Here is a 16,525-nt window from a genome sequence, read left to right on the forward strand (position 1 = left end):
TAGGCATTGACAGGTGGAAACTGTATGTGCAAGATCTGAGGATTTATTTCCATGCAGTACATACGCGTGTAAACATGCATCTTCATAGCAGAAGTCTGCATCTCCTCCTGAACCAACTTATATCTACTGTGGCTGCAAGTCTGTGTAAGTGTGGACTGCTAGTAATTCAAATAAGTGTGTTTGTGTCCATTGAACCTCCGTCCAAACCCCCAAACAGCTTGTAGTGCTGTCAGAGACATCTGGTTGCCACTGACTCTAATGGTCACACGGATGTTAAATACTACATGAGGTGTGTGTGTGTGTGTGTGTGTGTGTGTGTGTGTGTGTGGCATCAAGCATCTCTGCCCCAGTATTTCTTCCTGAGGTTATGCTGGGAGTCACTTTGTTTGGATTTTTGCTTGGTGTTGGACAAAATGTGGACATTTATGGGTACATTTTTAAGGAGCTGTGCGTGATTTTTATTTTTCATATTTTCTCCTCATGATGGTAGTGAGCAATCATGGAACAGTTACTACTGTATGTAATTAGGTGATTAATGGCAATTTTTAATAGAGGAATATATGAAGGAGGGAGGGACGAAATTGTGAAGAGATTAAGAAGGAAGAGGGTTCAAGCAAGGAAGATGGCAGTCGAAGTGAAGTGCTGGGCCACGGGTGTGTGGGGTGGAGCGAAGATGGGAATTACACAGGAGTAGAAAGGAAATAAGGGGTGAAAATGAGAGGGAGGATGATGAGAATATGAAGAGAGGGGGAAATTAATGTGTTCTGAGGAGTAGAAGCAAGGCAGAATGGGTGATAATTGACAGAAGATTCAGAGCTAAAAAGGGAGAAAATGAAAAGGAGGAAAAACTGTGAAGAAGCAGTCTTCTATTGCTTATTAGGGTCATTACACCGCCGTCTGGAACACACACTCTGAGAGGATTGAAAGGAGAAAGCAGTTCAGTATGAGTATCAAAAAATGGGCTTTTGATAAATGGCAACAAGAATCTGAAAGCAGGGCATGTGTGCTCTGCAGTGTGCACAAACATTTACTGTCAAATTAGTTAGTACTTGGCTATAAATATGTTTTTATTATGAAGGACACAAACACATCTTTGGACTTGGCCTAAAAATGTATCGATGCTGCTGTGAAGTGGTAAATAGAGGGAAACGGAAGGCAGGAGGAAAAATAAACACTGAAAGTCAGAGCAGGGAAGAAAGGAAGAAAAGATTTTAAATGAAGTAAAAGAGGATAAATAAAGCCAGTGATACCCCAGGGAGACATACAGGGAGGAAAGTGAGGTAGGTAATGGTTTTGTGAGATGGTATAAAATAGAACCTGTACTGTACAGGAAATGAAGGTGAAATTGAAAGTATAGGAGTAAAAGTGAAATAAAGTATCGGAGTAGATGTACTTTAAATTCATGCACTTGTACAGCAGCTGTGGATTACAGCCACAGATAATGAAAAATATGCACTAAAAGATTTTCCATTGACAGTGTGACTGGATTATTTGCAGTAGAAGGATCCTCGTGCATGTAAGAGATGACCAGTGCAGGTTTTTTCTTTTCCAAAATTCAAAAATAATTTCGGTGAAAGAAAATGATTTTACAAAGGGCTCCTTTCATGCATCACTGAAAGTCTCCAGTTAACTTTCTGTTAATGAAATGAGAATGTTCATGTCTCCCTGGTTTCAGACTTTGCTAATAACTTGTGAAAGATTGTAGAAAATGCAGAGTAACTTTTAATTGAAGCAAGGAGAAATTGCTTTGCTGTCGTTAGAGTAGCCATGATTCAGCCGAGTCGGATTTATGTAACCAGTGCAGCCATTAATTCTGTGAAAAGGTCTCTGTTTAAAATAAATAAACCTCTAGTGTTTGTCCCTTTGTGTTATAGTGAAGTGTGAGAGGTCCCGCTTATTATCAACATAGGCATTTAAGTTCTCCAGTCAGTGGAGTTGGGTATTAAAGCAGACCAGCGTAAAGCACCTGTAGCTAAAGGCCAGTAGCATCACATGGATGTACTACATACACATAGAACACCATCAATTTAATTTGTAGCAATTTTTTTGCCAAATTTGTTACCCGTCTGATACCTCTGAGATAACATTAACATAATCTTTTTGAGTCTCTGTAAATAATATATAGACGGCAGGATTTTTTAGACTACACTTGGGTGCATAGTTGCTTTAGTATTTTCATTTATTTGAGAACAAAAGTCTGGATGGAGCAAATAAGGATCTGGCTGTGTGTGCTGCCTTAGGTGTTCCACGTCTTAGATGTATTCCAGTATTGAAGGCAAACGCCAAGGTTTTCTTTTCACATACGTTCATAAATAATCGAGGTAGTAATGCATTGCTTTCAGAGCTTGTTCATGTTCTCAGTGAATGTGTGACCATAAGAAATGCGCAGGAGAGAGATGACGTCCTTCTGAGGCAACAGTCTGTTACTCATTTCCATGACTGGCCCTGATTTACAGTGGGGCAAAAAAGTATTTAGTCAGCCACCGATTGTGCAAGTTCCCCCACTTAAAATGATGACAGAGGTCAGTAATTTGCACCAGAGGTACACTTCAACTGTGAGAGACAGAATGTGAAAAAAAAATCCATGAATCCACATGGTAGGATTTGTAAAGAATTTATTCGTAAATTAGGGTGGAAAATAAGTATTTGGTCACCTCAAACAAGGAAAATCTCTGGCTCTCACAGACCTGTAACGTCTTCTGTAAGAAGCTTTTCTGTCCCCCACTCGTTACCTGTATGAATGGCACCTGTTTGAACTCATCATCTGTATAAAAGACACCTGTCCACAGCCTCAAACAGTCAGACTCCAAACTCCGCCATGGCCAAGACCAAAGAGCTTTCGAAGGACACCAGGAAAAGTATTGTAGACCTGCACCAGACTGGGAAGAGTGAATCTACAATAGGCAAGCAGCTTGGTGTGAAAAAAATAACTGTGGGAGCAATCATCAGAAAATGGAAGACATACAAGACCACTGATAATCTCCCTCGATCTGGGGCTCCACGCAAGATCTCATCCCGTGGGGTCAAAATGATCATGAGAACGGTGAGCAAAGATCCCAGAACCACACGGGGGGACCTGGTGAATGACCTGCAGAGAGCTGGGACCAAAGTAACAAAGGTCACCATCAGTAACACACTACAACGGCAGGGAATCAAATCCCGCAGTGCCAGACGTGTTCTGCTGCTGAAGCCAGTGCATGTCCAGGCCCGTCTGAAGTTTGCCAGAGAGCACATGGATGATACAGCAGAGGATTGGGAGAATGTCATGTGGTCAGATGAAACCAAAGTAGAACTTTTTGGTATAAACTCAACTCGTCGTGTTTGGAGGAAGACGAATACTGAGTTGCATCCCAAGAACACCATACCTACTGTGAAGCATGGGGGTGGAAACATCATGCTATGGGGCTGTTTTTCTGCCAAGGGGACAGGACGACTGATCCGTGTTAAGGACAGAATGAATGGGGCCATGTATCGTGAGATTTTGAGCCAAAACCTCCTTCCATCAGTGAGAACTTTGAAGATGAAACGAGGCTGGGTCTTGCAACATGACAATGATCCAAAACACACCGCCCGGGCAACAAAGGAGTGGCTCCGTAAGAAGCATTTGAAAGTCCTGGAGTGGCCTAGCCAGTCTCCAGACCTCAACCCCATAGAAAATCTGTGGCAGGAGTTGAAAGTCCGTGTTGCTCGGCGACAGCCCCAAAACATCACTGCTCTCGAGAAGATCTGCATGGAGTAATGGGCCAAAATACCAGCTACTGTGTGTGCAAACCTGGTAAAGACCTATAGTAAACGTTTGACCTCTGTTATTGCCAACAAAGGTTATGTTACAAAGTATTGAGTTGTATTTTTGTTATTGACCAAATACTTATTTTCCACCCTGATTTACGAATAAATTCCTTACAAATCCTACCATGTGGATTCATGGATTTTTTTTTCACATTCTGTCTCTCACAGTTGAAGTGTACCTCTGGTGCAAATTACTGACCTCTGTCATCATTTTAGGTGGGGGAACTTGCACAATCGGTGACTGACTAAATACTTTTTTGCCCCACTGTATCTGCTTTCTGTGCCACATACAAAGATGTCACCTTGTTATGCTCAACTGGAACAGCATATATGCTGTGTGATTTTTTCACACTTTGATTCAAGGTTCCTCTGTCATTAGCTCTTCGGAATATTAAATACCATAACCATTATGGTGTCAGTGGAGACTGAGCTTATGGCATCTGCCCACTTTCAAAAGTTAACATTTCCCTTGGAATTTCTTTAATTTAGGCTTAAGTGAAATAAAAGGTCAATATTTTAATTGAAAACTGTGGTAAACATACTGGCTCGGGGGGGCTTGTGACAGCATACCAAGTGCACATTTTAATTTGGCACGTTGCAGTTACATGATGCAGAAGCTGTGACAGCGAGACACCCAGTTATGAAGGACATCAGTAATTAAATTCAGGAGATGGCCAGATTTTTCCAGGGCTGCACATAAACTGTCACCAAATTCCTTGGGAGTCAACCCACTTACGCATTTAGCAAAAAGAAGAGAAAAGTAGGAAGATGCTTTAGAGACATCGAGTCTTTAAAACTGGTGACAAAGTTGTGAAGTTTGTTTCTGTGTCAAGTGATTGAAAGCTGGATTTATTTCCCCCCTTTGAAGTTGGTGTTCATTTCTGACCTCCCCACAAACTTTGTATAGAGAATTAATTAAAAAGGGTCTTTTAGGGGTCGTGAAGGACCCTCCGGCCTGATCTGGTAATGCTTGGACACACGATGCAATTTTTAAAACATGTTTGTCTTTTGTTTTGTTTCTTTGAAGTATTGAAATAGGTGTTGGCGAATGACCTTGTTTTTACTTCACTTCCCCCTGTCTCACTTCTTTCCGTCTTCATTCATCCATGCAGCTTGACTTCAAACATTAACATGGAACATACATTTTCATCTCTCCCCAACTCCATGTGTTATTCTGTCTCGTTCCCTTCATTGCTCTCCTTACCTCTCTGTGTTTCTGCCTCTCCATCTGCTCCTCTCCAACTCTAATTGGTACGATATCAGTTGGAGCTCAGATATTGCCTTCACTTTTGGTCTGTTTCTGGCAGGCAGTGTTGTCTCAATGTTTCCTCTCCATAGATCAGATTCAGGTGCGTTCGTGCTGACTTATAAGTCTATATGTAAGCCTAGGCTGCCAAAATGCAAAAGAGTTTAACCAGGTAGCAGCAGGACTGAGTTTGACGAAGGTGGTGAAAGGTTTAAGGTGAAGGGGCTGTGAGTGAGCCTCGGTTGAGGAGTCTGTAAAGTGGGAATTGAGAGTAGAGTGGATAAAAGGGAAAACGGACTTAATGGTAAATGGTTTGGAGAGTGTTTTGAAGAGGTTTCATTGTTATCACAAAAGCAAGCTAACTGTGAAATCTGGAATAGGGTCCACTTACGGAGGCTGAGAAATTGAACCATTTCTGTGTTAAAATCCCTAAATGAGTTGAAGGTAACAAGGATCTTGTTCAGTTGTTTGTTTGAAACTAAGACCCAAAATCAAAGTCATTTCACGTCTGTTTCTGCACTTTACACTCCCCTGCTGCAATGTACCACGTCTTTAAAAACACAATATTGTCAACAGCGGGAAGCTGACCAACCGATATTAGTTTATATTACTTTCAATTTTAAAGGAACAGTCGGCCGATTTTGTAGTTTTACTTGAAAGTTAGAAGTTGCACTTTTAATTAGTGTGTAAGTATGTCTTCCAACAATCGATGCATTGTTATAAACTCAAAATTAAGCAATTAAAAATGCACAGGTGCGAACGCAGATTTTTTTGAAGCCGCCATTTGCCCCACCGTCTTTACTTCAGGGGCAGAGGTTCGGCCAGTTGTGTTTATATACGTGGCCACATCCATAGCACTCCTGCTGCGGAGGCAAATATGAGCTTGGGAGCTACGATTGATCAAACCTGTGACTTTGTTTCCTTTACCAAAGAAGTGAAAACACATTAAATCATGTTTCTGCTTTGGCACTTTTTATAATTAAAATTGTTATTGCTGAAATAAAAGAGAGCTGTGCAACACAAATGTTTGATGAATTTGCTCTTTTTGTATAGTAAAGTGTCTTTTTGTTGTTATTGCTTGAGAGGGATTTCTCCAGTCCGAGTTCAGTGGTGTAAAGCTTGTCCACATGATAAATTGCAAAGCTCTCACACTGAAACTCTGTGATCTCCCAACAGTTGGATAAAACCATTTCAGTAAAACCACTGATGTGTTGTTATATGTGTAGACGTCTTAAATCAATGTTCAAATGGGCTCTCTGGACTCATTTTTTTCGTGCTCTTCACTTATTACTGTTTTAAGGTGGCATATCGACTTGGTCAAGTGAAACTTTTCAGCTCATTTGTTTGTGCCAACCGCACTGTAGTTTTATGACTCAGTTCTCTACAATCTTTACATAAGCTATTGTTGCAATTGAAGAGAAATATACCATCGATCTATGCTTCAGAGTGAGTGAAGGATAATCTGAGAGAGGCACTTTGAGCATTTGGAAAAGAAGGTAGAGATCACATTAAAGGATACTTTCTTTCAGAGTTTGCAGTAACGACTGAACAAATTGTGAGGATAAAAGGAGGGAAGATGGTGAAAAGTGGCATTGTTTGATTGTGGAAATATTATAAGGAAGATAGTATTAAGCAGAAAGCCTTCATTTTAGCTTGTGTGCACATGTGCATTTACTGATTAACAGGAATCCCAAGGAAAACAGGAGGATAAAGCTGGATTATTGCATAAGGAACAAGATGACAGCCCACACAAGTGTACAAGACAACAGAGAACCGTGTGTGTGTGTGTGTGTGTGTGTGAAACCATTTAAGCACTTAAATTATTTGTATGTCTTGTGTGCATGAAAGAAAATGAGTTAAGATGGAGATAAAATGACGTGGTGAAAGAGTGAGAGAATTTTTCCTGTTGTACAGCGCCCTGAGCTGAAAGAAGCTGCCACCTTCGCTTTAATTATTTATGTGGTACTTGGCCTTCCATTCAAATCTGCCTGTATAGTCTCTCATACTTTTTCTTTTTCTGGCTGCAAAATCTTTAGAGATGCTGTTTTTGTTCGAGTCCATGCTGAGCGAGTGGATGGTCTCTGTGGCATTTTGCTTTAGCACCATTCTGCTGATATCTAAATGCTTGAAGCCACCGTCAATGCAGTGATCACATACTGCGTCTTTATATACTGACAAAGGCACAGCGCGAGAGTTCACAAGCCCTCGTTAACAGATAGCAGACAAAAGTAAATATAGAAATGCCACTACACTGGTTTCATTTGGGAAGGGGGTGGGGGGGGCGCAGAGTGGAAATGTTTTGTTTCTGATAGTGTCCTGGAATTTATATTTCCTTTTTTTTTTCCCCCCTCTCCCATTTGTATTTTCCCATTTAAACTACTTGTCTGACTGGTTCCAATATCCACTGAGTCATTTGGCTTCCAGTCCAACTACATATCCCATGTATATATATTTGTTCAGTAAAGTGTAACGGTAAGCATCTGTCTTCCTGCCCATTTGATTAGTCTCCTGACACAGGCAGCGTAGAGTTGTTTACAGTTTAAAAAAAAATCTATTTCAAAACAATATTGGTATCAGATTTCTCTGCATGAATGTGTGTTTTTATAGCCCCATTTCTTATTGCTGTCCAGCATATATTAAAGCCTGTAGCAAAGATTTATGTATTCAAACATAAATCTTTTATTAAATACATCAGTGTGTCTTTGTGTGGGTCCAGTTAAGTGAGACTGTGCAGGCAGTCTTCAGTGTTGCAGGAGGCTGCAGCTGTATGGCAAGATTGTTATGACAAATATGTGGTATAATGCTGTGAGGTTACGTGTCTGAACTAGAGAAAATGAACACAGGCAAAGTGTGTAGGTTAGCATGTGAGGCAAAACTGTTTTTAATCTAACTTCCACTTTGATATCCAATCTGGATTTGATGACAATCTGTTGGGGATTTGACCTACTTTGGTACAAATTAAATTGACAGTATCCGAAAAGGGAATTTTGTTGCAGGTGCTGACCAGACCGTTGCCCTCCTTTTCCCTCCTGGTGGTGTTTCGTCCAGGATGGCACATCCGTATGTGGTGTTGCAAGGAGTTTTGATGTGTCTCAAGAGTGTGGAAGAGATGCTGTGAGATGGGCTCTTACATTATGAGAGAGAGCGAGACGACTCAGCAGGATGGCCAGTATCTGCTCCTCTTTGTGAGGAGGAACAGAGGGTCCCAGCATGTTTCTGACCACACTATGAGAACTGGACTCCATGAGGTGGCGTGAGGGCCCGGCATCCTGTTGTGGGATCTTAGTTCTGAATTTGCCAGAAAACGCCAAAACTGGCAGGCTCACTACAGGTGCCTCGTTCTCTTCGGAGATCAGAGCAGATTCACACTGAGCATGTATGATAGATGTGAAGGAGTCTGAAGAAGCAGAGTGTGGCTAAAGTCGTGTTATCATCCAGCATGACTGGTTTTGACAGAGGGTTAGAGAGAGCCTGGGGAAGCATATACTTGGAGGATCAAGGACGGTAGCCTGAGTGCTGTTAGGTACCAGGATGAAATTGGAGCTTATGCCGGTTCAAAGGCTTTGGCTTGTGGTGCGCAGAAATATGGTCAGCGTGTATAGGCAGCTCCTGGATGATTACATTGATGTCACTGACTGGCTCTCATGTACCTCTAAGGGGAACCCAAGAATTAGCCTATACAACGTATTGTATCAGTGGACCTGATATTAAAAATCACTGCAGACTGTTAGAGCTCTCTGATGCTCTGATCCAGGTCTGGGAGGAGAGATCCCAGGACACACTCTCACCAGGAGTGTGCTCAGACGTTGAGTGCATACATACTACTGAGCCATATTATGACACAACCTATTTCAGTGTGTGTGTTAATTTTTAAGTTTTTTTGAGGTCTTCTTAGACTCATGTCTTCCCCTTTTCTATTCCAGGAATGTTTAAAAATGGGTTTTAACTTCTGTTTGGACTGGTGCTCTTTGTTGGTACTCGGTAGCTACAGATAAATCTTTTCTTGTGCCAGATTTCTTATGAATCACTTGTATTGTCACTACATGTCATGAGTCTCACTTTGCAGAAAATTACTCCTTCTACTCATGATCATATTGATATACTGTAGCAGCAAAAACATTGTAACATGCATATGGAGTATTTGCAGTCCTAGTTATCAGAGCTGCATCACCTCTGTGTTTGAGTCATAGCTGTAGTTTGAAAATACTTTTTTTTTTAAAAAAAATTTATTCCATGTGCACAAGATTTCGGCTACTTAGCAGTTCAGTGGTTTTGGTCCTTATTAATTCATCAAAATGTTTATGTGGGTGAGCAGTCTGCAGCATTCTTGCATTGCAGCCATGGTATTGTAATATGTGTTGAATGTGTTTTGGGATTGTCTTGCTGAATAAGCAACATTGTCCTTGAAGAAAACTCCACGTGCTCCGTATCTTGCACAGTGCACCAGGCACTGTTACGGGCTGCTCCTACATATAGCTGTCAAATCATCAGATCCTGCTTTTAGATTTAATCCAGTGTGATTTCAGTGGTGGTGCCCTCCTGTGCCTCCTCCTTGGAGATGTCCGTGGTCATCCTGAGATCAGGTCCATCAGCACATGTTGATCCAAATGTGAGACTGTATCGCTGTTCGGTGGCCCTAATAGTTTCAGAAACCTTTAGGTTTTTGCATGCCAACAACAAAGCCAGGATGTCAGGAACAGAATTGGCTTCCAGCTAATTACTGATCCGTCTCCCTCCTTTTCATCTTTTCAACCTCTGTATAAAAGAGTTCGCCAAGTACCGTTCTCATTATGCAGTGGGGTGTTGCTGAAACAGGCCCAGATGCCCAGTGAACCTCTGTGAAGACTATAGCCTGAATAAATCAAAAAGCAGCATCAGTTTGAGCATAAGCAATGCTAAGCGCTTTACTTGCCTCTGGGAGATCTAGCTTTTTGATATTAAATAACAGCGTGCAAGAAAAACCTGGACAGTTATCAGACAGCCAGTCACTTGAACATAGCACTCAGTGCAAACAACTGCATTTGTCTTGTGTGTGTGTGTATGCTTGGCCTGCAGCTTTATAGGATGACAGAACAATTTTAAAATATAGCCAGTCCACAATAAGGAAAGATTTAATGAGTAGTGGAAAAGTAAACAGATTGTAGATTTTCCCAGGGGTATTTGCACAGATGAGAGCTGGCAACGGCCTCAAGATGACTGTGGAAACAAACTGCCCTAGAGCCCCATTGGCAATACCGATAAGCCACAGTTGGCAGAGTACAGCCCATCAACAGAACTGTGGGATGGTTTTCTTTTTTCTCTTTGTGAGCAGCAGAAAAAGAAACCTAAGATATATTTGGGTTCGCTTTATTTCTGACTTTCTTTGTCATTTCAATTAGCAGAAAACATCACTGTTCCTGCTTTTTGTGCTTCAGTAAAATATTTCATTTACCACTCACTTTTTTGTATTTTTTATTTGGGGGGGGGGGGACAATGCAAACAACAATGTAGAGATTGGACAATTTCAAGTAGATATTCCACGTCTTAATTTATCAGGCACTATTGAGAAGATTTGATCAACTTTTTACACAAGCATGGTTGAAACTTGGTCTAATATGTGCAGAGTAGCTTGTAAATTGTAAAATAAAAGTCTAAACATTTGAGATCTACTTGAGCAACACTTGAAGTGCTGATGACCAGCCCCATATCAAAGGGGAGATCCTTGAAATAGGATATTGCTCTCTGCAGGCAGTCGTTCTCCACTTGGTCTCCAGTTGAGTTGAAACAAATCAAAACTCCTCCTTGGTGGAGGACATCCAATGAATAAGTCATTCTTTGAAATATTAAATTCAAATTGAAAAATGCATCAATACTCATGGTATTTATTTAGTATTCAGCTTGATGATCAGATGTATTGATGTCTAAATTGCAGTTTCACATCTTTTACTTCCCTGCTGCGGCACTTAACTTGGCTTAAATGTTGCATCTACATGTGCTCATTTGGGCTGATTTGGCTTTTTTTCAGTTTTGACACAGATACTGTGGGTTCTTGTCTGTCTTTCTAAGACGCCGTCCAGTTTATAGTGAACCTGCCTACAACCACAATTTCCATCATTGCCAACTTGTCCTTTTTTTTTCTTCTTTTTTTTTTTAAACCGTTGAATCCATCAAGTGCAAAAATACTTGCACCAAAATATGCAGTCCTAATTATTCTAGCTGCATCACCTCTTGTGCCAACTCTCATAACGCTTTGTTAGCACTCCTCTTAGCAAATTCTGCAGCGATTAAATGGTTAACTTTGTTCTACCACAAGTCACTGGTAAAGAAATGGCGTACAGATGTGTTGAGACACCCCTCGTTACTTTATATTTTGCTTCCAAGAAGCGTTAGATTTTTTTATTTTTTTTTATTTTTTTGTAAGTGAACAGTGCTCAAATTTTCCGAAGGCCTTTCAAAGTTTTTCTTTGAATTTTTAGTTTTCTGTTTATCCACGTAACACTGGAACCTTGTTCATGGGATGAACAGGTCTTGTGTTTATGCATACTACAATTTAATAAAGAGCCAATGTGAAATTCTGTCCTTGGATACACATGATTTGTTCCCATTTCTTTAGTCAAATCTGTAAAAATTGCTATAGCCAATAGTTTTTTAATGCATAAAATAGTATTTTTGCACCAACAGGGTGATTCCCAAAGAACCATTTGCCTAAAAAATGGCACATTTGAACAGACAAACCAGACAAATAGAAGACAAAGTAAGACGTGCCAGGCCTAAAACAAACTATCTACAGCAGATGAAGAGTATCTAAAAGTCACATCCTTGAGAAATGGACACGCCACAGACCTGACACAGGATCTGAGAGCTGCATCAGGCCCGTTAGTTTATCCTTCTGCTGTTCAGTGAAGCCTCAGAAATAGTCTCGGTGGAAGTGTGGCTGTGGAGAAGACTAAAAATTAGTGGCAACAGGTCTTATGGAGCGAGGAATCCAAATTTGAAAGATTTGGTTGAAATCATCATCGGCATGTATGGAGTAGGTCAGGAGGGAGGCACATCAGTGAGGGTCTACAGCCATCTTTAAGACATAGTGGGGGTCAGATGTTCCACCATGCAATATAGTCTAGAAAGGTTAAATGCAGAGAGGATTTTCCCCACAGGGATCAATAAAGTATACATATTACATTATTATTTAAATGCCATCAGTCATGGGTCGACCACCGCAGAGCCCGGACCTCAACATTAGTCTCTGGACAGAGAACAGAAGAAAAGGGAGCCACAGCCTACGAAGAGTTCTGAATGTCCTTTAACAAGCCTCGAGAACTTTGACTAAAAGCTGCCTAAGAGTTCAGGCCATGTTGAATAAAGATGGTCATACTAAATACTGACTTTCAAGCTTTTCATTATGTTCTGTATTTATGTGTTTGCACATTAAATTGCTGCTCTGATTTTCCACTTCCCATGAAAAACAGAGATGAGGCTTGGCTTGACTTTTATTTTTTTAATTTTTTTAAACATTACTATCACAAATTTATTTAGTTTTTTTTTTTAATGTGGCAGCGAGTTGTTTCACAGGAGAGGGGTCATACTAGATGAAATGTCAAGTTGTGGTGCAAATGATTAATGAAAAAATGTTATTATGAATGTTGACAGCTCTGCACTTCATCTGTTAATATTAGCAGCAGATCACCAGTGTGGCAAAACATTGTTATAATTATAATTTCGACTCCTCTTTCTCCTCCAGCCCTCGAGGGGCTCCATATGCTGTAGTGTTGGACACTCCTCATTCTCCTCTTCACTTCGCCTTCCTCTCTGCTCTCTTGCCAAGTGGTTTGGAACAGTTCAGCCTTTCTCACTCATCTCATGCTCGTTTTCTTCACTCTCATCTCGTTATTTTCCTCTTCTTGTATATCTGGCCTCCATTATTTTCAGTGTATGTTACGTTATGCTGAGGTTTTAGGCACCTGGTAGATGTGATCCTGCAATGTCTGTTGTTTAAATGACAGCCCTGTCAGAAGGAGCAGAATGTTTTAGCTTTTGGTCTTTTAAAGTTAACTTTTATATTTTAAATGAGTGAGTGATGAGAGACATGTGACTAAGCTTGAAAGGCTTCATTTGAATCTAACACACTGTTACATTTCAGTGCACTGAGACACCAGGATACTTTTTCTGCCTGGCTCCTTAATATGCTTTTTTTCAGGGTCTGAATAGATGTGCCTGCACTGGTCATTGATCCCAGCTCAAACAGTGATTGCAGGGACATATACCAGTATTGTCTGTTTCCAAAGTAGTGAAAATACAACCAGTTAATAGCAGTTTCAATAGCAGAAATAACACAAATGTTAGTGCTTCCTGTAAAATATATCGAAGAGGAATAGCTGGGGGGGGAAATGCATTCAGTAGCATTACTAGACCTTGCAGGGTAATACAATAATATCCCTAATGAGAACACTAAATCTTGTATTGGCAAATTATCCAAGTGTATTATCTTGCCAACTGCAGAAAAATCCAATGTAATGAAATCCACAAAAATACTGTGCATATATTGTTTTGCACATTTGTTTATTGTTAATGAACAAATCAGAAATGGCAGAAATTGAGAATTTGTCCTGAGTGTACAGAAAATGTATTATATATTGATAACAGACTATCAATAATGACCTTTTTTCTATATTAAATGTCTCTCTTGTGCAATGACAGACATTTTCCTTCAAAAATATTAACCTGTGCCGTGTTCTTCCTGCCAGGTCTTCCGAAGCGGCGAGGGCATGGGCATCCGTCTGGACAGCGCCTCAGCCTTCCAGGGTGCCGTCATTTCTCCACACTATGACTCATTACTAGTGAAAGTCATCGCCAGCGGAAAGGACCTGAACACAGCAGCCTCCAAGATGAGCCGAGCTCTGGCTGAGTTCAGAGTGAGAGGGGTTAAGGTAGGACATTCGGCCAAGTGCGCTCCAAAGGGTTCCAGCTTTGTGCATGTTTTTCCTGGTTTAATTTGCTTTTCTAGCTGTTGTTTGGCTAGTTGAGCTGATGAGGAAACTCGGGAACTAATGAACATTTTGGCATGGGGATTGATTCTTTCACAGCTCGGATATAAATTGAATTCTACTCTGTGTATTGGTGGCTGGCATGGTAAGAGCCCGTCTAAAACTACTCAGGGTAGTTTAGATTAATGGTGTGATGCATTTAAAGCTGAAAGAGAGCGAGTGTGTACTCAGTTGCTGCAGAGTGCCACAGCTAAGAAGTGGTGCGCTAGCAGTCTTGGACACTTAGCCTGTGTGACCTTTCTGGCTGATTACATGGTTTATGTTGCTCTTTATTTCTTGGCTTTCCGACTGAAAACACACTCTGCCTGTGTCAGAAGGTGCCAGTTGTTGTTGGCTTATAGCAGTTTTGTCACAACAACTTGCACTTGTTAAGGTAGTGCTATCCACCTTTCATAACACTGCAGCCCATACACAGAAACACAAGTGCATTACTGCTGCTGGTGAGGGAAAAACACGCCTGGGAGGTTATTTCCCACTTGCAGCACAAAGAGAAAGATGTAAACGATGTGGGGCGATCGTGGCTCAAGAGTTGGCAGTTCGTCTTCGGAAGGTTGCCGGTTCGAGCCCCGGCTTGGACAGTCTTGGTCATTTTGTCCTTGGGCAAGACACTTCACCCGTTGCCTACTGGTGGTGGTCAGAGGGCCCGGTGGCGCCAGTGTCCGGCAGTGTCAGTGCGCCCCAGGGTGGCTGTGGCTACAATGTAGCTTGCCATCACCAGTGTGTGTGTGAATGGGTGGATGACTGGATGTGTAAAGTGCTTTGGGGTCCTTAGGGACTGCGTGTGCACCTCACACATCTGTTTTTATTAAACCACGGTGAAACGGATGAAATGTATTTTTAATCTAATTATGACAACTTGCATCTTAGTCATTAATAAGAAAACAAGTTAAAACCCCCTCAATCCATGTGACTGTGATCACTAACTGCTGAGACGACCATCAAAACATTCCTGTTAAACTTTGTACAATGTTACATTGATAAATGGAAACCTCTATATTTTTTGTATTTATGTGCCAGCATAATAACATTTAGCATTTTATAAACACTAAAAATGGCTAACATGTTACAAAACCAATTAATAGTTGAATTAGACAAGCACAAGATTTTTATTTTTTTTTTGTAATTTGGATTTCCTGTTGCTGTCATCATTCACACATTTCACAGCACATTTAAATGTGCAATTTTCTCTCCTCAATTAAAAATTAACACGATGAGTCTAATCCAACATATACATGCAGCTCAAAACATGTGCCTTTTTCTCCACTGAGAGGTAAATGGTGTTTGTAATCTTTAATCTGGCAACAATGTATAACAGTGTATCAGAGAGCCAAGTCTCTGATGTTTTTGTTGTAAGATTAGGTCGGGCAATAGATGCAAATATTCACTGAAGTGAAAAACTTGATTTGAAATCTTTATGGTTTTGGTAAGTAGACAAAGTCGGCTTCATGAATAATTCAGTATCAACATATCTGATCTTAAGCTGTGGGTAAGAGAAAAGATGCTTTCCAGTTTATTTAAGTTAACATAAACAGAAAATGTCATTAATGATTTCAAAGCAAAAAAGGTTGCAAAGTTTCATTACATCCATAAATCCTCTCTGTGGTCTTTTTCCACCGTACAATGAACATGGCTAAATGCAACAAAAGGTTGAAAATAGGTGAGTTATTTTAGGATAACAAAGTCTACAAGTTTACATTTTATGAAATTTAAATTGGTTCAAGCAAAAAACAAAAAACAAAAAATCAATTGTAGTTTGTAATTAACCTGGTTGGAAGACAAAGTGCAGCCTTGCTTTTGTGTAACAGTTAGAAAAGTTGCATCAGCTGTGGAAGATGTAGATGAAGCTGTTGGAGCAGCTGGGTAATGGAAAGATTGCAGAAGTTGTTTGGATATACAGAGATGGGCTGGAGAGAAATTTATTTTTGTCATCTTATCCTTGAGCAGTCTCTCTTTCCAAGGTTGAATTCATGCGATGGCTGAAATGCAGAATGTTTCGGAGAGGGTTTCAGACATGCATGTGGCCAATCGGTGGATTTGCTCATGCTGTGGTCTTCAGTATTTCATATTTTGAATCATACTTGAAAAAAATCACTTTTTTTGTGTGTGTGTGTAAAAGGGTTTAATGGAGGGAAATGTGCAATGCTTAGGAATAGTGTATCTGAGCATGTATATTACACATACTTTGAGGTTTGTCCATTTTGGGTTGTTATACTGAGTATAAGACTGAAGTGCTGATACCTGTGTGTGTTGCAAAAAAGGTGATCTGAATGTACAGGTTGGACCTAGATCAGGGCGATATGACCACAACTATTTATCACGATATACATTTGAAAATTTGTGATAAAGATATAACTGACGATATAATTGACACTAGAAAAAACACTTTACAACTCCACAACTTTATTAGTGCAAAAGAAACAAAAACAATGTGTTTTCACTTAAACAAGCAGCTGTTTTTTTTATGTGCATT

At 40.4% G+C, this 16,525-nt stretch overlaps 1 protein-coding gene across 1 annotated transcript in view; it reads left to right on the forward strand.

Moving 5' to 3' along the window:
- Positions 1-16,525, forward strand: part of pcxb (pyruvate carboxylase b) — a 268,562-nt gene that overhangs the window by 117,389 nt on the left and 134,648 nt on the right. Inside the window, exon 12 of the mRNA XM_013914625.1 lies at positions 13,756-13,938. Within this exon, the coding sequence (XP_013770079.1) occupies positions 13,756-13,938 (183 nt within the window). The remainder of the gene's footprint in view (positions 1-13,755; positions 13,939-16,525) is intronic.

Source organism: Pundamilia nyererei, unplaced genomic scaffold (assembly GCF_000239375.1).
Source record: "Pundamilia nyererei isolate P.nyererei 1_Seehausen unplaced genomic scaffold, PunNye1.0 scaffold00211, whole genome shotgun sequence".
In the NCBI taxonomy this organism is placed as follows: Eukaryota; Metazoa; Chordata; class Actinopteri; order Cichliformes; family Cichlidae; genus Pundamilia; species Pundamilia nyererei.